We start from the raw sequence: 23,645 nt of genomic DNA on the forward strand, positions 1-23,645 counted from the left end.
CTGCAGGGGGGAAGCTTCACAAGTGGTAAAACAGGTCTGCAAGTTTCTCTCTTTTTCTCTCCCTTTCTATTTCCCCCTCCTCTCTCAATTTCTCTTGGTACTGTTGTATAAAATGGGAAAAAAATGACTTCTTCTAGGAGCAGTGCATTCATAGTGCCAATATTGAGCCCCAGTAATAACCCTGGAGGCAAAGAAAATAAAGGAAAAAGAAAATAAAGTGTGTTGCTTAAACAGAACTAAGACAGTAACATACATTTAAAATATATGAATAATAAATATCATCATTAGTGTGAGTCACTAAGCAAATGACTTGCAATAAAAATGGTATTTAATCACTTATATCTTAATTCCTACCAGGTATATAAAACATAGCAAATGAAGAGAGAAAAATGATTCTTGATAAGCAGGGAGAATATGACAGTTGTGGCACTTATTTTAGCAGGCATGCTTTTAGTGACACATTCCTCAGAATTGACTTCTGCAAGTTTGAACTTAAGCAAGTGAAAAATAATTACAGAAAACAGAAAAGAGAGGCAGAGAGAAGGAGAGACAAAAAGGAAAGTAAGGAAGGGAAGGGAGAAGGAAGGAATTTCAACTTGACAAAATTTTTCACTTATTATCACAGTTCTAAGCATCTGAACTTCAAGTATTTTATTTTATTGTTCTATTTTTTGCCTCTTGAGTTGTCACCAGGACTTCATGCTAGCACTAGGAATCACTGCTCCTGTTAGCCATCCCTCCCTCATATTATCTGATAGGACAAAGATAAATTAAGAAGGGTGGGAAAGATAGAAAGGGAGAGAAAAAAGAGACATCTGCAGACCTGATTCACAACTTGTGAAGCATTCCCCTTGCAGGTGGGGATCCAAGGTTAAACCTGAATCCTTGTGCAGGTCCTTGTGCTTAGTATTGTGTGCTCTTAACTGGGTGCTCCAGTGCTAAGAAGTCAAACATACTCATCCTAAAAGATCTGTGTATACCTGTATATGTTCACAGCAGTACAATTTGTAATCTCCAAAATCTGCAAGCAACCAAGATATCCAACAATAGATGAATGGCTAAGAAAGTTTTGGTCACAATGGAATACTACTCAGCTATTAAGAATAATAAATAGGGGGGATCGGGCGGTGGCGCAGTGGGTTAAGCTCACGTGGCACAAGGCGTAGGATCCCAGTTCAAGCCCCCGGCTCCACACCTGCAGGGGAGTCGCTTCACAGGGGATGAAGCAGGTCTTCAGGTGTCTATCTTTCTCTCCCCCTCTCTGTCTTCTCCTCCTCTCTCCATTTCTCTCTGTCCTATCCAACAACGAACAACATCAACAATGGTAATAAGAATAACCACAACGAGGCTACAACAACAAGGGCAACAAAAGGGGGGAAAAATGGCCTCCTGGAGCTGTGGATTCATGGTGCTGGCACTGATCCCAGCAATAACCCTGGAGGAAAAAAAGAGAATAATAAATATACTTTCTTCATCTCATCTTGGATGGCATTTGAAGGAATCATGTTAAGTGAAATAAGCCAAAAAAAAAAAAAAGAAACATGAATATGGCATGATCTCACTCATGGACAGAAGTTGAGGAAGAAAATTAAAAAGGTTGTCGTGGGGCACAAAACAAATTGTGCTTGGTTTGGTGTACTGCAAAGTAAAGGGCTCAGGAGGTTAGTGTAGGGACTCTCAGGTCCTGGTACATGATGGTGGGGGAAGACCTGCTGGGTATGAGTTTTTTTGCAGAAAACTGAGAAAATGTTTACACATGTATCAAAAACTGCATTCACTGTAAACCATTATCCCTCCCAATTAAAACAAAAGTGGACAATTTTCTATCCTTCTGTGAAGCAAGTTGCCTGACTTGTTTTATGTTCTCAATGGTTATTAGTGGAGGGAACTAAGAAACAACTTAGCAAATAACATCTGAGCCTTTTAGGTTCACACTACCAGTGTGGCAGTCAGTTCAGATGCACAACATGTGTCTGAAGGTTGACTCTGAGTATCAGAAAGGGAATGACTGTTAGAAAGAGACATGGGACCATGAACATTTTTCTTAACTTTTTATTTATTTATTTTTGTTATCATTGGTGTTTCACTACTCTGGACTAATTTATTTTTATTTCTTAATGCTACCAGTGTTATTCCTGGGGCTTGGTGCCTGGTCCTAGTGGCTTGCCTTTCTTCCCTCCCTCATTCCCCCCTCCCTCCATCCCTCCTTTCCTTCCTTCTTTTCTTCCTTCCTTTCTTCCTGCCTGCCTGCCTTTATTTCTTCCTTTCAAAAAGACCAAAAGATATCGAGAGAGAAAAAGAAAGAGATAGAGAGAAAGCAGAGTGACAGAGAAGGAGATGGACTGCACCATTCATTAAGGATTTCCCCTGCAGGTGAGGAGCAGAGGCATAAACCCAGATACAGATACAAACATGTATCTTGCTTAAACCAGTACATTGCTAAACTATATGATTAATTAGTTATAGGGAACGTGATCATACATTTAGAACATGGAATGAGGTAGATGATAGATAGATAGATAGATAGATAGATTAATAGATAGATAGATGATAGATAGATAATGATGATAGATAGATAGATAGATAGATAGATAGATAGATAGATAGATAGAGATAGTAGCTAGATAGATGATAGAGATTAAGAGAGAGAATATAGACAGCACAGTGGTAGAGAATCCTTCACTGCAGGGAGTGAGGCTCAAACCTAGGACTCACACATGACAAAGCAGGGACACTAACCAGGTCAGCTGTTTTGCTGTCCCCAGGGCTGCATTTCTGTGCAAGTTTAACAGTTAATTAAAATTTTTCTTTTTAAAAGAATGTGAAGTAAGCCTCCCAGCTTAAAAAGAAATATTCTTTTCCACACTATTATATAGATGAAACTCTCTTGAGATATTGATATATTTTTCATTATAACACTGTTAATACTTATCAGGGATCAGGAGCCACTAGAAAGAACAAAGTGTAATCCATTGCCTTAGAACTGACTTCCGCTATGGGAAAAACCAGTAATATGTTCTTACCTTTAGAGTGGACTTTGGTTATAAGGGTGGAAAATAATAGGGTTCCTTTATATGCCTGAAGATTACCTGTGGGGGCTGGGCAGAGGCACTGGATTGAGCTCACATGTCAAAATGAACAAGGACCCATGTTCAAGGCCCTACTCCTCACCTGCAGGGGGAATCCTCCAAGCAGTGATACAGATTGGAATGTCTCTATCTCTCTCTCCTTCTCAATTTCTTTTTTAAATTTTTTATCTTTTATTTATAAATAAGAAACATTAACAAAACCATAGGATAAGAGGGGTGCAACTCCACACAATTCCCACCAACAGATCCCCGTATCTCAAATAATTAAATAAAATTCGAAAAGATGTATGCAAAATGAGAAAAAATACCAGAAAAAAACAAAACTATGAGACCAATTCAAATATGCAAATATCTTAGTTCAGTGCTCACTGGACTTAGAAATGAAGACTGTTAGAGTACATTTTGTAATTATGTGCTGTGTGACATATCTTAGTCACTCCCTAAAAGGTGAGGGAAGTCATGCTTGAATTTCATCATGTCTTACAAGATTTATGGCAAATCCAGAGTCTTGAAGATGTCCCTTACCTATGAACAACTGGCTATTCAACTGCAAGCGGAAATGACCCTCTTCCGAGGTCTCCCTGGTCATCTTTGGAAGGCTGTCCACCTGGAGTGTGGTCTCCTTCAGGTTCCTTTCAGCCCAGATATAATGCCATTGGTTGTCATTCAGAGGAGAGGGAGATTGGACTATGAGCTCTATGGGGCCATTCCCAACATCAATGGCAAACGTGATCTCAGAAGGAGCTGAAACCAAAGAGAAGAAAAGGAAACCAGAATGAAGACAGCTGTCAATGCACTCAGAGCATAACTACATGCTGAATCAAGTACACACATTCATTAATCAATAGATAGGGAATGTGAATTTCTACTGAAATCCGTGTAGCAATGAAATTGTTATTAAATGTGAAAGGAGACATTTTTTTTTCTAGCCTTCTTTGTTCTCATTGGAAAAATTGAAGAAATAGGGCAAGGAACTGGGCTACTGATTCCAATCTGATAAGTCTGCTTTAATGTCAAGATTCCAAATGTCCTTGGTCTATCGTGACTTTTACAGCGTCCTCACACATACAGTGGGTTAATTAGACAATTGCAACTCTTCAGGGAAAAAAGTCACTTCCTGGAAATTCCCATGCTCTCCTCCATGCCATCGTATTGAAATGTGCCAAGGCATTAATGAGTTTAAAAATAAAACTGAGATTAAAAAAGTTGCAATGCTTGGTCCCAGTAGATATTAATTTAAGGGGTTGTGCTGGGAATCAAACCTAGACTTCCAGTGTGTGTGTGTGTGTATTTGCATATGCTTTCATTTCCCTGTGTATCACATATGTACAATCCCAGCCCTATGAACTGGTCAATATTTTCACTTTTTCTATTTGTGGGGAGCAGAGGGTAGAGGGGAACCGAGCAGCGCTCGAACGTACTGTAAGGGTTCAGATTCAGTATGCTGTGATTGCTAAGGCACATGACCTATATGGGGAGCTATTGTCTAGTATCCTTTTCATTTTCCATTTTGTCTCTTTATTGCAAGGTTTTTATTTCTTTTCCCACCCTTTATCGAAGTCTGCACCCTATACAAGCCAGATGACAGGTAATTGTTGAGCTGATAATGATGACAATGGTAATGACTTAGGTGGTGGTGGTGGTGGTAGTGATGGTGTTGGAACATTTACTCAGAGAGTGTGTAACATTAACAGGTCCAGAGAAAACGTCTACGCAATATGCTAAGCATAGACCATGAATTTGCTTATTTTAATTCTAAAAGCATCTATATGTGCAAGGAGTCGTTTTTACTTCTATCTTGTGTATTTTTTTTTAAAAAAGCCTGAAAATAAATGTCTAGAGAAGTGTAATTTGCTCAAATTTTCACAGAAATAGAACTCCACAATATAATGTTCTAGATAGAAGTATGACATAGTTTCCAAAGTATAACTCTTTATCGTTCTCTGTTGGATATATATTTCTTTAAAATACATTTTAATCATTTATCACTGGTTTATAGTTCAGGGAATATAACAGCACAACTCACTCATTATATGTTTATACCACCACCATAGTTTTAGAGTCACTAGAACTATGATGAGTGTATATCACTGTGTTTTTCATTATTATACCAGACTTTTCTAAATTTCAAAGCTGTGAAGCAATAAATTAAAATTTGAGTTTGAGTGTCAGGTAGCGGCACACCTGGTTAAGTGCACACGTTACAGTGTGCAAGGACGTGGGTATAAGCTCCCAGTCCCCACCTGCGGTGGGGGGGGACTTCACAAATGGTGAAGCAAGTCTGCAGGTGTCTCTGTCTCTCTCCCTCCCTATCTCCCTCTTCCTTCTTAATTTCTCTCTGCTCTATCAAATAAAATAAATAGAGGTAAAAAACAAACAAAAAAACACTTTAAAAACTGATTTAGAGGATAAGAAGATGATTCTTTTTTAGTAGCTAGAGTCTTCTTCACTAGCCAGAGGTCCCCTTTCTCTGCAGCAAGGTCTGAACCATAAATTAGAACAAAGGGAAACACCAGCCTTAGCATCTCTTCTCCAGACTTTAAACACTAACAACACAATCTCCATTTTCTCCTTATCCAAAGACACCAACAGAAGAAACTTTAAGTCCTTCTGAGGTCATGGATAGCTTTGCATTCTGGAAACATGAGATACTAATGAGAGGAAATCAGCAAGAGGAATCAAAATGGAGTCACTCAGACATAGGGAAGTTTTTATATTTTGTGACACTTCACCTTTCTTGTTTGTGAAATCAGAATAAAAACAGTACTAAATTAACCCTATACAATTCATAGCACTGGATCTTGTCTACAAGATGTTTAATAAATGGCAAGTATTGGTCTGTGCATGGTAGCAGTATGTCATGAGGGAACCTAGATAAATTGGTTAGGGGCCATACACTCATGCATTCCAGGAAACGGAATTCAGGAAAATAAACTTGGTTTTACAATTAAAATATTAAGTAAGAATTGGTGTGTTCCTTTGAGTCATTTTCACTTTCCAACTCCAGGCAATTAGACCACCTTGATGCTCTTCACATTATGAAACCAAACAACTGAGGGATGATCATGTCCTATATTTATTTCTCTTCACAGACTACAGGAAACAAGTGGTAAGAACTGGAGGTAAAAGCTGTTAAAGATTTCTCTAAAAGCCTTCCTGCAAAACTAGTGATGTGGTCATTAAGTTCCACTCAGAAAACACATGTCTTCAGAGAATATGCTATAGCACAGTGTCTTCCCACACCCTGATCCTCCCACTTCCAGAGAGGCTTCCTGTCTGTGCTCCTCTCTGCCTCAGCACCATTCTCTGCTCTATAATGAATGATCTGTTTATGATCTGTCTCCCCCACTGGTCTGTAAACTCTAGTCAAATACCTGATGTACTGAACACCAAGCACCTACTTTATACACAATGAGCTGCCATCGAAATAAATTCCCAATTCACTAAAACGACGTGAAACTGCATCTATAAATATAAGTTTGCAATTGTATTAAATCTCATTTTTAGCTGTATCCCAGGCTAGTGGGTTCTTGGGAAGATCTTTTTTTTTTTTTTTCTCCAGGGTTATTGCTGGGGCTCGGTGCCAGCATTAGGAATCTAATGCTCCTTAAGGCTATTTTTCCCATTTTGTTGCCCTTGTTGTGGTTATTATTGTTGTTACAGCTGTTGTTGTTGGATAGGACAGAGAGAAATTGAAAGAGGATGAAAAGACAGAGGGTGGAGAGAAAGAGAGACACCTGCAGACCTGTTTCACCGCTTGTGAAGCGGCCCTGCTGCAGGTGGGGAGCCAGGGGCTCAAACCAGCACGCTTCAACTGGTCTTTGCACACTTAAGCCGCTGAGCTACTGCCAGGCCCCCCGGGAAGATCTTAAATGTTATCAGTGAATATCATTCAGCTTATTAGTGGAGATCTAGTAGTGTTCAACCTACTTCTAAAGCTGGCGGAGAACCAGTGAATTGCAGTAGGAATGACTAGTATTGATTGAGTGCTCACAATGATTCAGATATGCTGCTAAGTATTTTCATGAATCATCTCACTTTAGCCCCTCTCATATAGCTTATGAGAAATCTAGTACTTCGTAGATGAAGGGACAGAACTGCAGGTATGTGCTGCATCTCCAATACTCACATTTTAACATTCTCTAAAATAAATCCTCCAATCTCAATGCCTAGCATCTCTTCAGGAAGCTAAATGTATAACATGGGTGTTTGGAAATGATTGACTAAATAATGTAAGTCAATAGACTGTACACCCAACATTAGTCCCTGAATTTTTGGTGAGTCACCCGACGGAGGCCAGCATAAGCTTGTTCTCACTTGCCGGGGAGGTATTGGGGGGGGCATCTAAGTCCAATAGTCCTGAGTAGATTGCAGGTTCTGTAGCAACACTATTGTGAGTTTACTCACCCTCCTCTCCCTCTCATGCTTCTGAAAAAAACCTCCTCATCATCTACTTCCTATGGTTCAAAACAAAACAAAACAAAATAGCCCCTTTAACTTTTCAGGGGTTCTCAACAAGCCACACCCTTTATAAGACACAGTGAATGGAGTGATTAATGCAAGAAGATAGGATTATAGTATAATTTTTGGAAAATAAATGAGAGAGGGTATTGTGAAAATAAGAAAATATCTACCAAATACTGAACTTGGCTAAAACTGAGTAATTTGCCTCATAAAGAATCCTTTTTTTATTTAATTATTTTTATCTTTATTTATGTATTTGATAGACAGCCAGGAATCAAGAGGATAGAGGGAGATAGAGAGAGAGATACCCACAGGCTTGCTTCACCACAGTCAAAGTTCTCCCCCTGTAGATGGGTACTTGGCGGGGGGGGGGGGGGGGTCCTTGTGGCTTGACACACATGTACTCACCCATGAGTGCCACCACTAGGCCCAGAAATTCTTCATGGCATCCATCTAGCACCATTTTCAGGATTCAGACCTAAGATTTTTGAAGACTGGACAGTGACTTTCTTTCTGTTTTCTCAAACTCCATCTCATATTATTTAGGCAAGAGATATGAGGGACCATTTAAAGAATAAAGAAAGAAGTTGCAGAGGGAGCCAGACAGTAGCACAGCAGGTTAAGCACACATGGTACAAAGCACAAGGACTGACTGGCAGGATCCTAGTTCTGGCCCAGGCTCCCCACCTGCCTGAGGGGAGTAGCTTCACAGGCTGTGAAGCAGGTCTATAGATGTCTGTCTTTCTCTCCCTCTGTCTTCCCCACCTCTCTCAATTTCTCTCTGTTCTACCCTGTAACAACAAAAGCAATGGCAACAATGAAAATAACAACAACCACAAAGGCAACAAAAATGGGAAAAATGGCCTCCTGGAGTAGTGGAATAATAGTGCAGGCACCAGCCCCAGCAATAACCCTGGAGACAAAACAAACAACAAAAAGAAGAAGGAGGAGGAGGAGAGAAGGAGAAAAAGAATGAAAAAAAGAAGTTGTTGCAGGCTTTAATGGAGTCATTTTTTTATATTTTTATTTATTTATTACTGGATAGAGACAGAAATTGAGAGGGGAAGGGGAGATAGAGAGAGAACAGGGGGAGGAAGAGAGAAAGAGAGACCTGCAGCTTTACTTCACCACTTGTGAAACTGTCCCCCTGCAGGTGGGGACCAGGGGTGCTTGAACCTGGGCCCCTGTGCATTGTAGTCTGTGTGCTTAACTAGGTGCGCCACCTCCTGGCCCCCTAATGGAGTCATTTTATATCTCTCACCTCCCCTATCTGTAAAATCTTAAACATTAACTAAATGAAATAGCATTTAGGTTATGCTATGCTATGCTTGTTGTTTATTGATTTGTTTATACATACTACTTGAGGATCTGACAATTATTGTTCTTATGTCTGCAAAAAAAAGTTCTGCATAACATGTCAATAACTTCTTAATGTTTTCTGTCTCTAAACATTCTTGGCTCTTGAGGCAGTTATACAGAAGAGAGTAAAAAGTGAAGCAGAGAACAGATTGAATTCTGGATTCTAATTCTTAGTAACCAAGTGAGTCTGGCTGTGTTACTTATTGTGTATGATTTCACATTTAAAATCAGCATGCTGGAATATGAGCAGAAGAGTGAGAATTACAGTTCAACATGGGATTGTTGGAAAGTTTAACAAAGTGACAAATATGAAGTAGCTAGTGAGTGTTTGACTAGAGAAAATACTTGATGGTTTAGTATAAATTTACTTTCTATTACTAGTTTTATCTGTTATTCAGAATTTTTTTTTCAGATCTGAGAGTAGTATCTTTGAGCAAGCATTATCCTTGGACAACTGACATGCTGTGACATATGCATCTATCTCTTTTTTATTTCACTGGGACTTGATTTGATGCCTGAGGAACTACTCCAGTGCTCTTGAATAGCACTGCTTCACCCATCCTGAAGCTGCCCCCCACACACAGGTGGCACTTACCCCAGTCAGGGGTGGTAACACTACCTGCTGAACTACCTGCCATACCTCCCTATGTATGTGTATATATATATATATATATATATATATATATATATATATATATATACATAATTTGTGCATATAACTTTACATAATTATGTAGTCTACAGATCTTTGAATTTTTCCCATGGGCTTGAAGGGTAGCACACTACATCATGCTAAAATATGCCATTTGAGAATAAGGAATATGTTAAACTGAAGTAGTTATGAAGCAGAGACAAAATCTTCCTTCTCTTCCTCTACTTGATTAAAAGTGGAATATACATTATAAAGTTGTATTCTCTCTCTCTCTTCCTCTCTCTCTCTCCCTCTCTCTCTCTCTCTCTCTCTTTCTCTCTCTCCCTCTCTCTCTCTCTTTTCCCTACCAGAACACTGCTCAACTGTGGTTTATGATGGTATGACTGGAAGGGGGATTGAATTTGAGACTTTAGAGCCTCAGGCATGACAGTCTCTTTGCATAACCATTGTTCTATCTAACCCTGCCTTCCTCTCCACCAAAAAGAATGAAGACTAAGCACCCAGAGTTAATTTACATTCTACCAGCCTGAACAGGGCACTGGAGGAATCTCCATTAAAAAACTCTAAGGCTTATATCTGACTTGGAAACCTATAACTATTTTCTTGTGTCCTACTAGTTCTTCATGCATTTATCATTCTATTTATTGAAGAAGTTACATAAATTAGAGTCCCCAGTCATCTTTAATTTACTGATCCTGTCCTTGCATATTTCCCAGCTATACATGAGATATAAATGCTAATAAACGTTTGGTTTATCTTACTAGCCTAGTTTTCATTATCATTATTCCTTAGTTGAAAACTCAGGTTAGATCTAGGAGCATGACAGCAGAGGATGACCTAGTGGGGGTTGAACTGTTATGTATGTACAATTCTTATACTTTATTGTGGGCTGTAAACCATTAATCAGCTAATAAAGACATTAAGAAGAAAACTCATGTTTTCATGGGAATCCCGGTTCAAGTCCCCGGCTACCCAACTGCAGAGGGGTGGTTTCATAAGCGGTGAAGCATGTCTGCAGGTGTCTTTCTCTCTCCCTCTGTCTCCCCTTCTCTCTCAATTTATCTCTGTCCTACCCAACAACAATAGCAGCAGTGACAACAACAATAATAATAATGACAACAACAAGAGTAAAAATAAAGTCAATAAAATGGGGAAAACATGGCCTCCAGGAGCAGTGGATTTGTAGTGCAGGCAGTGCACTAACCCAGCAATAACACTGGAGGAAAAAAAAAAGACATTTTGAGTTATTGCATGGATTAATGGTAAGTAAATGATTTCCAACCATCTTTCTTTCCAATATAGCTTTCTTTGAAGGATACCTAGTCTTTATCTAGAGAAAATTTCAGAAGTCAGAGACGTATTTGATGACTGATAACACTGCTATAATCTTGATCCCACCCAACCAGAAACAGTAACCATCCAATGATAGATTTAGCAATAAATCCCATTTCTAATGAATGCCAAGTCTCAGTGTCAGTGAACACTTACCATGGTGTCTAGAAGTCAGACTGATTTTTATGTTAATTGCAGCTAAGTACATCTGCTTGTCCTTGGGGTGTAGCTGATATCACTTTGATAATCTCTGTGCTTAACCTGGTGTGCCTCCACCTGGCCACTAACTGGTAGCATTTGCAATAAAAAGCACCACTGAAGTAGTGAGCAGTTTGACTTCACTTCACAGTCAGACTTAAAATAACAGAATTTGAATTCACATTTTATAGAACTTTTCTACTATGTCACAATAACTATCAGCAATATTTTTCTGCTCCTCAGTCACTTCAGAATATCTATTTCTATATGAACAGTCATTTGAGAGATAATGGTAAATATAGCTTTTTTTTCACCCCCAACTTCACTTGAAGCACATATACTGAAATTACTGGACTATCTTGCTTTTTCGTAGAGAATGGATTAATCCTAAATTCAACTAGTCGTTTTACTAGAATTTGACACCAAGGGAGTCTGGCGCTAGGGCAGCAGGTTAAGTGCACGTGGTGCAAAGCTTAAGGACCGGAATAAGGATCCTGGTTCAAGCCCCCAGCTCCCCACCTGCAGGGCAGTCGCTTCACAGGCAGTGAAGCAGGACTCAGGTGTCTTTCTTTCTCTCCCCCTCTCTGTCGTCCCCTCCTCTCTCCATTTCTCTATGTACTATCCAACAACAATGAAGACATCAATAACAACAACAATAATAACAACAATAAAAAATAACAAGGTCAACAAAAGGGAAAATAAATTAATTAATTAAAAAAAAAAACTAAAAAAAGAATGTCACACTGAATGACAAGGATTGGGAGTTCCTGGCTGTGTCCCTTGTCCAACAGTTTGTGTATTTGGATTTTCATTTAGATAACAATAGAGAAACATTGTTAGGAGATAAGAGATAAATGTCTCCTAACCCACTCCATCTGTTAAAAGCCTATTTGATTTTAAAGGAGCTGATCTATATAGGTTTTAAGTTATGACTCATTGGATGAAATTTCCATTAGTATAGAAGGTAGAGTAAAAACCACTGTTAATAAGGAACACAACCCCCCTTTCCCTCCTTCCCCTTAAATAATATCTATAAAATATATTGAATAATATAAAGGATGCTAGTTTTAAAAATGTACATAAAATCTTATTTTCGAAAGTATATTTGGTGATAAAACATATATGGAGCAATTGTCTCAATCAATGAAAATTTAAAATCATATTTGACTCAACCTACGCTTAAAACATTTCATATAGCTAATATTAAATATTAAATACATTAATTAAATTAATTATAATTTTATTAATTATGAATTTTGTGGTATTGAAGATAACATTTTAATACTACAAAATTATAAGCAAATTGGACACAGAGCTATAATTAATATTAAATCATCACTCATTACACACTGTGATACTATGTCATGACATCTGCTACTGCTTTTATGAATCAAAGGTTGTGTGGCCTGATTTTTATTCCATTTAAATGGAGCTACTTTATCCATCTTCTACAATGGTTGGCATTTAACTCCATGCTTTTAGAGAAGTGCTGAGTTGCTGCAACTTAGGTAAGGGAGGATCTTATTTCACACCAAAGCCACAAGAGTTTCCTTCCATTAATAGTCTAAATTGTAGGAGTAGAAGGAAGTTAAAAGTAGCAATTATAGAGATCTTCTTCCACAAAGCTCTGTGCTGCAACTGCGAGAGAAACACTTAGCAGCCCAAAAACTTGCAGGAGATTTGTATAAACACCTAGCCAGCTCCTCCAGCCAGCACTTGGATCTCTTTCTTTCTGGGGTGCTCAAATATCCAGGTTTCTGTGGCTAAGACATTACTGTGCTCTCAAGGTATTTATTCCATGTATTCACGTCATTACGATGATATGACCAGTCCCCAAATAAATGATAGAAAAACATCCATGTAGACTCAGGAAAATGAGACACAAAATGGTTAGCATGAGTCTTCATGGTTATCTAAAAAAAGAAGAGCAAGCTTCAGATTAGGATATTTTATCATTTACTACTTAATCCATCTTGTACTGAAGCATTTGTGAATAGGAGATACACAATGAAGTGGTAAAGAAATAATAAGAATTCTGATTGAATACTCACATAATCCTACTGATGGAGAATAAACCAAGAAATTAACTTTTTGAGCAAATGTATAATGAGAGAAAAAAACAGATCTCAGAAAGCTGTTACTGTTATTTTTATTTTGACTATACTTTATGCTTCCCATACAAATTGTAATGAAGATTTCTGATGTGGAAGTTTCAATTCTTATTCTCTCTCCCTCTCTCTCTCTCTCTCTCTCTCTCTCTCTCTCTCATCATATAAAAGATAATGTACTAGGTGTCTATAGGGGTATTAGCAATGCACTCTTTTGAGGTGAGAATACCTGCTAAACTACAGATAAATCATCCTAGCACATCTGAAAGAACTACACATTATTACGGCTAATTTTACACTGAGATTGGTTGAATAGTACACAAATCCACTAATTTTTGGTGACAGCTCTAAAACTTCTGTTGACCAGTTACATGAAAGGCAGAGATGAGGGCACTTACAGCTTATTTCAAGCCGGATGAAGTCTTTAATGCCAAGGTTTTCTAGGAAAACTCCAGATAAAGCCGTAGTTTTAAAAAAGAAGGAAATGTCTGCACTGAATTCCGCATGGAGGGTAGGAAAGTGCAGGTAAGAGGCTTCTGTATAAAAGGAGGCTGCATTCCAGAAGTGCCCTGCAAAGGAGAAAACACTTAAGGGTTGCCACGGTTTGGGAATGGAGTATAGGGAATCCTGAGGTGTGTGGGTAAATTATAAGACTGGGGACAGTGCAAGAAAAGGAGATATGAGAATAAGAACATCTTATGCTATGTACTCCAGAAAGAAAGCTTCTTTAAATTTAGTACTCACTGTCACCATAGCAACGCAAGGGACCGATTCTCCAAGCAGCTTCTGAGTTTGATCTGTTGGTATCCGTGATAACTATCTGAGTGACAGGCAAGTGGTCTTTGAAGGAAAGAAAACCAGTATCATTTGTCCTGCAAAACATAAATATAAGAGGGGAAAGAAAGAGACAAAATGTAGATAATCTAGGGACTCTTTTCCAGAATCATTTGTTCAAAAATGATCTGAGTGTCTGCACTAAGGTCGGGGCTGAGCAGGGAAGGGTTTAAAATAAAACAATTTCATCTGGTAAGTATGTGTGAAGTGCTGGCGTGTCAATTACGAAAGCCAGTGCTAGTTATCAGAAACAAGTCCATTTTACCCCTTCCCCAATCATTCCCAGAATCACAGTTTACAGAGCTGTCTCCAACTTGCAGCTAAAAGCACTCCATCTACCCAAGGCGGTGCTGATATATCATTCAACATTGTCATTTTTTCCATAAAGAAATTGTCTCATTAATTGGCTTGAAATAAGAATCAGAAATGTCATTCAACATCACTCCAGGATCTTGTTTCAGACTCTTGACAAGAGACTTAACACATATTACCTATCACTTATTAACTAGGTAAAAGGTTTTGCAGGGGAGTCACTTCACAAGCGGTGAAGCAGGTCTACAGGTGTCTGTCTTTCCCCCTCTCTGTCTTCCCCGCCTCGCTCCATTCTCTCTGTCCTAGCCAAAAACAACAACATCAATAACCACAACAATGTTAAACAACAAGGGCAACAAAAAAGGGAAAATAAGTAAATAAATAATTTTTTAAAATTATTTGAAAAAACTGTGCCTTTCTGGGGCCAAGTGGTGGTGTATCTGGATACAAATGGTGAATTCACTTTCTTCACCTTACATTGGATGGAGCTTGAAGGAATCATGTGAAGTGAAAAATGGTTTTCTTCCAGAAAGAGAAGGATGAAAACTGGACAATCTCACTCATAAACCAAAGTTGAGAAATGTGAATAGAAGGGAGGAACACAAAGCGGAAGTTGGACTGGAGTTGAAGTATTGCACCAAAGTAAAGGACTCTGGGAGAGGGGGCCTTAGGTTCTAGTGCATGATGACATGTCAGAAGAGGACTTAGGCAGGGGGTTAGATTGCTATGTGGAAAACTGAGAAAGGTTATACATGTACCAACTACTGTATTTACTGTCAACTGTAAACCATTAATCCTAATAATAATCATAATAATAATAATACACACACATTACAATGCACAAACACCCTGGTTCAAGTCCATGGTTTCCACCTACAGCAGAGACACCTCACAAGCACTATGATAGTACTACAGGTATCTCTCTCCATATCTATCTCCCCTTCCCTCTCAATTTCTGTCTCTGCAATAAATAAGTAAATAAATAAATAAATGGAAGAGTCATTCTTTCCTTCTGTAAATGATGCAGACAGAAGGACTGGTAGATAGCAGCCAATAGAGCACATGCTGTCATATCCAAAGTCTCAAGTTCAAGCCCTAGTCCCACATCGAGGGGAAGCGTCTACAGAGGTTAAACATTGCTGCTGGTGCCTTTCTTTCTCCCTCTCTATTTCTCTACTTTTCCTTTCCTCTCAACAAAGTAAGGAGGGGAAATGAAACAAACAAACAAAAAACCACAGCTACCAGGAGCAGTAGAATCTCATAAAGGTACTGAACCCCTGTTGCCAATGAAAGGAAAACAAACAAACAAACAAAAACAAAAAACTATGCAAATAGGGAATTGACTAATCTAATCGACTCATTTTAAGTTAAACATTACTATTCTTGAGGTAATTATTGTTTATTAACAATAGATAAAAAGTTATCTTTTTAAATTGTACTTTCAGATTCCATGCGACGTCTACTCCTTTTAACTCAGAGTTTAAAAAAAGTAAGTTAGAAGTCAACATTGAATGGATAACTACTATGAGCAGAAATAAACTAAGAAATAGCAATGTTTTTCTTTCTCTCTTTTTTTTCCATATATATATATATATATATATATATATGCATGATTATTCTACCATGCACAAGAAGACTGAGCTTGTAGACTGAGTAATTTGCCTAAGTTCACATAGCAGAAGCAAGAGTTGAATGTACTATTCCTGGTATCTATCCTCAGCCTCAACTTAACACTGTGAAAACATGTTAATTGGAACTAAATGAAGGTAGGCTGAGGACTTCAATGCAGTGGGCTGGGCTGTCAATCTACAAAGCCTCAATTAAGAGCAAAATGACCATCTCGTTTGAACACTGAGACTAAGTGCACCCATATAATGCACCTGAGTAGCAATTTGGCAACAAGAATACAAAGTAACAGCTGAGTATTAGTTCACTCTCTATTGCAGCAAAGCCAATAAAACACTAAAAAATACTCAGATCAATGTTATAACTAAATGTATAACAATAACTTTAGGAATAAAATAATATCCCATATCATTATTGAGAGTAGCATGTCAAAGAAAAGTAGTATGATGAAAGATCCTTAAAAACATGAATCCGGGGAGGTTCCCGGAAGATGGCGGACTGAGAAGCTGCTAGTGGCTTGAGCTCTGACCACATCTTCTGGAAACGGTAGGATTTTCTGCCTTTAGTAGGCCAGTCAATAAGGGGTCCGAGCGGTGACACCAAGGAGGTGACTATAACTTAATTTTGATAAAAAAAGAGTAGAAAAAAAGGGGAAATTTTTTTCTTTCTTTTAAATTATTAAGCACATCTCCTCCCCCTCCCCACCCCATAACCAGTCACTGGGGACCAGCTCTTAGCAGGCTCCCCTGCTGAACCTCTTTCTTTACCAAATTCCTGTCCCACCAGGGAGTATTATTCATTCTAAGTCTATACCCTTCTGAAACCTCTGGCCTTTTTTCTTTCTAAGTAGCCAACCCCCCCCCCCACCTCACCCACATAGCTAATTAAATAATTAAAAATAAATAAATTTAAAAAACCTCTTTCCTTTCACCGCTCTTTTATGACTGTTCTTTTTCTTATATTTTTCTTTTTTCGCTCTCTTTTTTTTTCCTTTTTCTCATTCTTGTCATCCTTTCTTCCTTAATCCTACAGCTTCCAAAGCCACAGGCCCCATCCCCCACACTACCAAACAGTGTGTTTTTTTGAATTCACTGATACACATTTGGGAATTATTTTGGGGAAGAATTCTGACTCAGAGTTGGACTCTCACTGCCAGTATCTCTGCTCAACTTCCCTTCCTCCTTTAGCTAACCCTAGAATATACAGTGGATAGTAGATTTGCTTAACTGTCTATTTCAGCTATCCTTGTCTAGTCCTGAGTTTTCTTTTCTTTTTTTTTTCTCTTTCTTAACAATCAGCTGCCTCTGATCACGAGGTTTGAGGTAATCTGGGACAAGGTTTTTTTTTTTTTTTTTTTTTTTTACCCTGCTCTATTTTATTATTAATACTATATAAAGGCATATATCTCCCCCCCCCCTTAGGTTGATCAGAATTAACTCTTAGGGTATCTTTCATTGCTAGGGTAGTGGGCATCTTATCTATTATGGGAGGAACTTGTCTCATTACTCCTAAGTCCTCTAAAGACTCTCTCCTCCCTCCTCCTCCTAGCTAATTAAAAAAATTAAATTAAATTAAAAATAAAGTAATCAAAAAAAAACATTTCCGTTCACTGCTCTTTAATTAAAGCTAATTTTTCTTATCTTTTCTCTTTTCTCTCTCTTATCTCTTTTTTCTTTATTTTTTTTTATCTTGTCATACACTTCTTCCTTCCTTCTTCATTGCTTTTCTGAATTTGTGAATTATTTTGGGGAAGAAATCTGACTCAGAGTGGACTCTCTATGTGTGTATCTCTTCTCTACTTCCCTTTCCCCTCTTGTTAGCCCTAGAATATACAGTGGATAGTAGATTCGCATAACTGTCTATTCTTGCTATCCCTTCTTTCTTTTCTATTTCTTCTTCACTGGGATTTGGTTACTATTTTTTCACAGACTGGAGAAATTGTTTGGCTAAATGGTAGTGATAAAGTTGAGTACGAAGATCTGAAAGGGAAACTAAAAGCAGGACCTGACCAAATTATAAGTAGAGCACCAAAGTAAAAACCCTGTAGTGAGGGGTAGACATGCAGCTTCCTGGGACAGTGGGGGCTGGGAGTGGGTGGGAGGGATGGGTCAAAGTCTTTTGGTGGTGGGAATGGTGTTTATGTACACTCCTAGTAAAATGTAGTCATATAAATCACTAGTTAATTAATATGAGAGGGGGAAATTAATTGTATGTCTTAAAGTTTTTCAATACACAAACTGAATCTTTTTAATATATAGGCTGTGTATTTGATATGCAGACTCTCTCAAAAGCCTAGACCAAGTAGATCAGAAGCAACCAATAGCACAGCTATATACAAGATACTGGGTACTGTACAGCAAACCCTAACAAAAGGACTTTTCAAAGTTAACCCAATTACCAAATAATGTGATGATAACATTAACTATCGATTGTCTTTTTGAACCCTAAGACAGCAGGAACCTCACATCTCCACTATAGAGCCTCTACTTCCCCCAGTCCTGGAACCCTTGGATAGGGCCCACTTTCCCGTATGCCTCTCCCAATCCATATCAAATAATATTGCATCTGCTGATCACAACCTAACTAACGCAACGATTGCCACCTCAACATGATTCACCTCAGACTGTGTCCAGAGACTTCACGTGTGGAATGACAACCCTTCAGCTTCATTACTCAGGTGAGACCTTTCCTTTCATAGTATACTCTAATTCCATCCCAGGTGGTTCACTTTCTAACAAAGTCCCAAAACCTAGATATACACCAGGTACTGTGAGAGAGAGCATATGTTCACACGTATCAGTAAACTACTGCAAAATATATACCTGAAAGCAGAAGTGCACTAGAGTTTGCAGTGAGTACCTCCCTAACACTTCCTCTCCACTATTCCAAGCTTTGGGTCCATGATTGCTCAACAATTTGTTTGGCTTTGTATGTTAACTCTCTTTTCAGTCACCAGGTTCCAGATGTCATCAGGATGCCGGCCAGGCTTCCCTGGATTGAAGACCCCACCAATGTGTCCTGGAGCTCTGCTTCACCAGAGACCCACCCTACTAGGGAAAGAGAGAGGCAGACTGGGAGTATGGACCGACCAGTTAACCCCTGTGTTCAGCGGGGAAGCAATTACAGAAGCCAGACCTTCCACCTTCTACAACCCACAATGACCCTGGGTCCATGCTCCCAGAGGGATAGAGAATGGGAAAGCTATCAGGGGAGGGGGTGGGGTATAGAGATTGGGTGGTGGGAATTGTGTGGAATTGTACCCCTCCTACCCTATGGTTTTGTTAATCCTTTCTTAAATAAAAAAGAAAAAAAAAAAACTACTATAGTCACAGGCCCTTTGTAATATAACTAAAATATGCCTACTAGCTAGCTATCTATAGAACGGAGACACCCCCCCACCCCAACTCTTCCTATGCACTACTTCAGCCTTTATGTTCATGATTAGTGAAGAACCCGTTTGGCTTTATATGTTAACTCTCTTTTCAGTCACCAGGTTCCAGATGCTAACGTGATGCCAACAAGACTTCCCTGGACAGACGACCTCAACATGTGTCTTAGAGATCCTATTCCTCAGAACTCTGCTCCACTAAGGAAAGAGAGAGGCAGGCTGGGAGCATGGATTGACTTGTCAATGCCCATGTTCAGCAGGGAAGCAATTACAGAAGCTAGACCTTCCAAGCTCTGCATCCCACAATAACCTTGGGTCCATACTCTCAGAAGGTTAAATAATTGGAAAGCTATCAAGGGAGGGGATGGGATACGGAGTTCTGGAGGTGGGAATTTTGTGGAGTTGTTCCCCTCTTATCCTATGGTTTTGTCAGTGTTTCCTTTTTATAAATAAATAATAATAATAAAGCCAAAAAAAACAAAAACAACAACAAAAAAACATGGATCCAGAATCACACCAATTTTTCCTAGAATCCCACACTCCATTCCCTAAAAGAAGCAGCTTGAAGGAATAATGTATTCTTTAGATTACTTAGTGTTCTAAAATGGAAATTATGTCTATAGAACAGTTAATGAGAGGATTCCATGAGCTAATACAGTCAATTAGCAATGGTAAATGCTCAGAAAGTGGAAATGGTAGCACTCACTTCACATCTCATCCTCTGAACTGCTCCATAGTCTCAGAATTTATTTTTATGCAGTTATCTATGTTTCTGTATTTAGCAAATTCATACATTGTGGAGGGTGAATTGCTGACACTATCCAACTCAGATAATTTAGAGAAAAACATATCAATCCATCTTTTAAATTATATTTTATATAATGTTAGAGAGAGGGAGGGAAGGAGGGAAAGAGAGAGAGAGAGAGAGAGAGAGAGAAGACCACAACAATGCTTACTTCAATGCAGTAGAGAATGAATTCTAACCTAGATTCTGTACATGGCTCAGCAGAACACTAACCATGTGAGCTATTTTGTGGGCACTCAACTTTTGTTATAGCTTATATGTTTTCTTGTACACATACTTGAACAGGTCTTTTAATTAAAATATTAAATAACATGTCATTACAGTATCTGTGGAAACCTTTAAGCTTGAGTACCATTTTTCTTTTATGTGAAAACATGTATGCAAATGGTAGAAACAGGTTTAAATTTGAATCTGCATTTCTGTATTTTGAATTTTTTAATTATCTTTATTGGGTATAGCCAGCCAGACACTGAGAAGGGAGGGGGAGATAGAGAAGAAAATAGATAGACACCTGCTTCACCACTCCTAAAGCTTTACCTCTGAAGGTGAGGACCAGGGCCCCAAACCTGGGTAACATGTGCACACTCAACCAGCCCTATGAGTTGAATTTTTACATTTTATTTTCTTTCTTTCTTTCTTTCTTTCTTTCTTTCTTTCTTTCTTTCTTTCTTTCTTCCTTTCTTCCTTTCTTTCTTTCTTTCTTTCTCTATTTCGTTTTCTTTTTTCTTTCTTTCTTTCTTCCTTCCTCTCTCTCTCTCTCTCTCTCTCTTTCTCTCATTCATTTCTTTTTTTCAGCGAATTTCTCAGCTCTGGCTTATAGTAATACTAGGACTGAACCTGAGGTCTCAGAGGACTTAGGTATGAAAGTCATTTTGCATAGCCACTATGCTGTCTCATTTCTCCCAATATATTTTATTCTTTAATATGTATTTAACTGAGGGCCAGGTAGTGTCACACCCACACATTACCATATCATTACCATAGAAAAGAACCTGGGTTCCAGTCTTGGCCAACCTGATACAGCAGTGTATCAAAAAATTGTTCATCATGACCAAGTGGAATTTATCCCAGGAATTCAAGGCTGGTTCTACATACATAAGTCAGTAAGTTTCATTTACCATATCAATAAAAACAAAGCCAAAAACCACATGATTATCTCAATAGATGCAGACAAAGCCTTTGTCAAAAATCCAACAACCAATTCATGCTCAAAACACTACAAAAATGGGAATAGATGGGAAATTCCTCAAGATAGTGGAATCCATATGTAGCAAACCTACAGCCAACAAAATATTCAACAGAAAGAAGCTGAAAACAGTCCTCCTCAGTTAGGGGACAAGACAGGGCTGTCCACTATCACCATTACTCTTCAACATAGTATTGGAAGTTCTTGCCATAGCAATCAGGCAAGAGAAAGAAATCAAAGGAATACAGATTGGAAGGAAGAAGCCAAGCTCTCACTATTTGCAGATGATATGATAGTATACATAGAAAAACATAAAGAATCCAGTAGAAAACTACTGGAAGTTATTAGGCAATATAGCAAAGTGTCAGGCTACAAAATCAATGTACAAAAATCAGTGGCATTTCTTTATGCAAACACTAAATCTGAAGAAGAAGATATCCAGAAATCAATCCCATTCACTGTTGCAGCAAAATCAATAAAATACCTAGGACTAAAGCTGACCAAAGAAGTGAAAGACTTGTAAACTGAAAACTATGAGTCACTATTCAAAGAAATAGAAACTGATACCAAGAAATGGAAAGACATTCCACGCTCATGGATTGGAAGAATAAATATCATCAAAATGAATATTCTTCCCAGAGCCATATACAAATTTAATGCAATACCCATCAAAGTTCCACCAAGCTTCTTCAGGAGAATAGAACAAAAACTACAATAATTTATCTGGAACCAAAAAACACCTAGAATTTCCAAAACGATCTTGAGGAAAAGAAACAAAAATGGAAGCATCATAACTCTAGATCTCAAACTATATTATAAGGCCATCATCATCAAAACAGCCTGGTACTAGAACAAAAATAAGCATACAGACCAGTGGAACAGAACTGAAAGCCCATAACTAAACTTCCACAGCTATGGACATCTAATTTTTGATAAGGGGGCCCAACGTATTAAATGGAGGAAGGAGGCACTCTTCAATAAATGGTGCTGGGAAAACTGAGTTGAAACATGCAGAAGGATGAAACTAAACCACCTTATCTCAGCAGAAACAAAAATCAACTCCAAATGTATCAAGGACCTGGATGTTAGACCAGAAACTATCAAATACTTAGAGGAAAACATTGGTAGAACACTTTCCCACCTAAACCTCAAGGACATCTTTGATAAAACAAACCCAACTGCAAGGAAGACTAAAGCAGAAACAAACCAATGGGACTACATCAAATTTAAAGCTTATGCACTTTTATACAAACAGAGAGCCCCCTCACAGAATGGGAGAAAATCTTCACATGCCATACATCAGACAAAAGACTAGCAACCAATATATACAAAGAGCTCAGCAAACTTAGCACTGAAAAAGCAAATGACCCTATCCAAAATGGGCAGAGTATATGAACAATACATTCACTTCAGAGGAGATCCAAAAGGCTAACAAACATATGAAAAATTGCTCCAGGTTGCTGATTGTCAGAGAAATGCAAATAAAGACAACATTGAGATTCCACCTCAATCTTGTGAGAATGGCATACATCAAAAAGGACAGCAGCAACAATGCTGCAGAGGCTGTGGGAACAGAGGAACCCTTCTGTACTGCTGGTGGGAATGTAATTTGGTCCACCCTCTCTGGAGAGCAGTCTGAAGAACTCTTAGAAGACTATACATGGACCTTCCATCCGACCCAGCAATTCCTCTCCTGGGGATATACCTTAAGGATTCCATAATGCCCAGCCACAAAGATATGTGTACAGCTATGTTCATACCAGCACAATTCATAATAGCTAAAACCTGGAAGTAACCCAGGTGCCCAACTGCAGATGAGTGGCTGAGAAAGTTGTGGTATATATACACAATGGAATACTACTCAGCTATTAAGAACAATGAACCCACTTTCTCTGACCCATCTTGGATGGAGCTAGAAGGAATTATTTTAAGTGAGCTAAGTCAGAAAGATAAAGATGAGTATGGGATGATCCCACTCATCAACATAAGTTGAGAAAGAAGAACAGAAAGCAAAACTAAAAGCAGGCTTTGACTAAATCTTGAGTAAGGCACCAAAGTAAAAACCCTGGGGTGAGGGTAAGGGTGGACATTCACCTTCCAGGGGTGTTGGGGTGGGGGGTGGAGCTGGGGGGGTGAGATGGGAGACAGTCTTTTGGTGGTGGGAATGGTGTTTATGTACACGCCTATTAGTTTGTAGTCATATAAATCACTATTTAATTAATATGAGAGGGGAAAAAGTGATTGTATGTCTCAAACTGTTTAAAGCACAGACTGAATCTTTTTAATACATAG

At 38.6% G+C, this 23,645-nt stretch overlaps 1 protein-coding gene across 2 annotated transcripts in view; it reads right to left on the reverse strand.

The window, feature by feature from the left end:
* Window positions 1-23,645, reverse strand: part of CNTNAP5 (contactin associated protein family member 5) — a 956,089-nt gene that overhangs the window by 139,687 nt on the left and 792,757 nt on the right. For both annotated transcript variants that reach the window (XM_060177957.1, XM_060177958.1), the window contains exons 15-17: window positions 13,947-14,074; window positions 13,601-13,771; window positions 3,615-3,833 (exon numbers count right to left, since the gene is read on the reverse strand). In XM_060177957.1, the coding sequence (XP_060033940.1) occupies window positions 3,615-3,833; window positions 13,601-13,771; window positions 13,947-14,074 (518 nt within the window). The remainder of the gene's footprint in view (window positions 1-3,614; window positions 3,834-13,600; window positions 13,772-13,946; window positions 14,075-23,645) is intronic.

This window comes from Erinaceus europaeus, chromosome 18 (assembly GCF_950295315.1).
Source record: "Erinaceus europaeus chromosome 18, mEriEur2.1, whole genome shotgun sequence".
Taxonomy (NCBI): Eukaryota; Metazoa; Chordata; class Mammalia; order Eulipotyphla; family Erinaceidae; genus Erinaceus; species Erinaceus europaeus.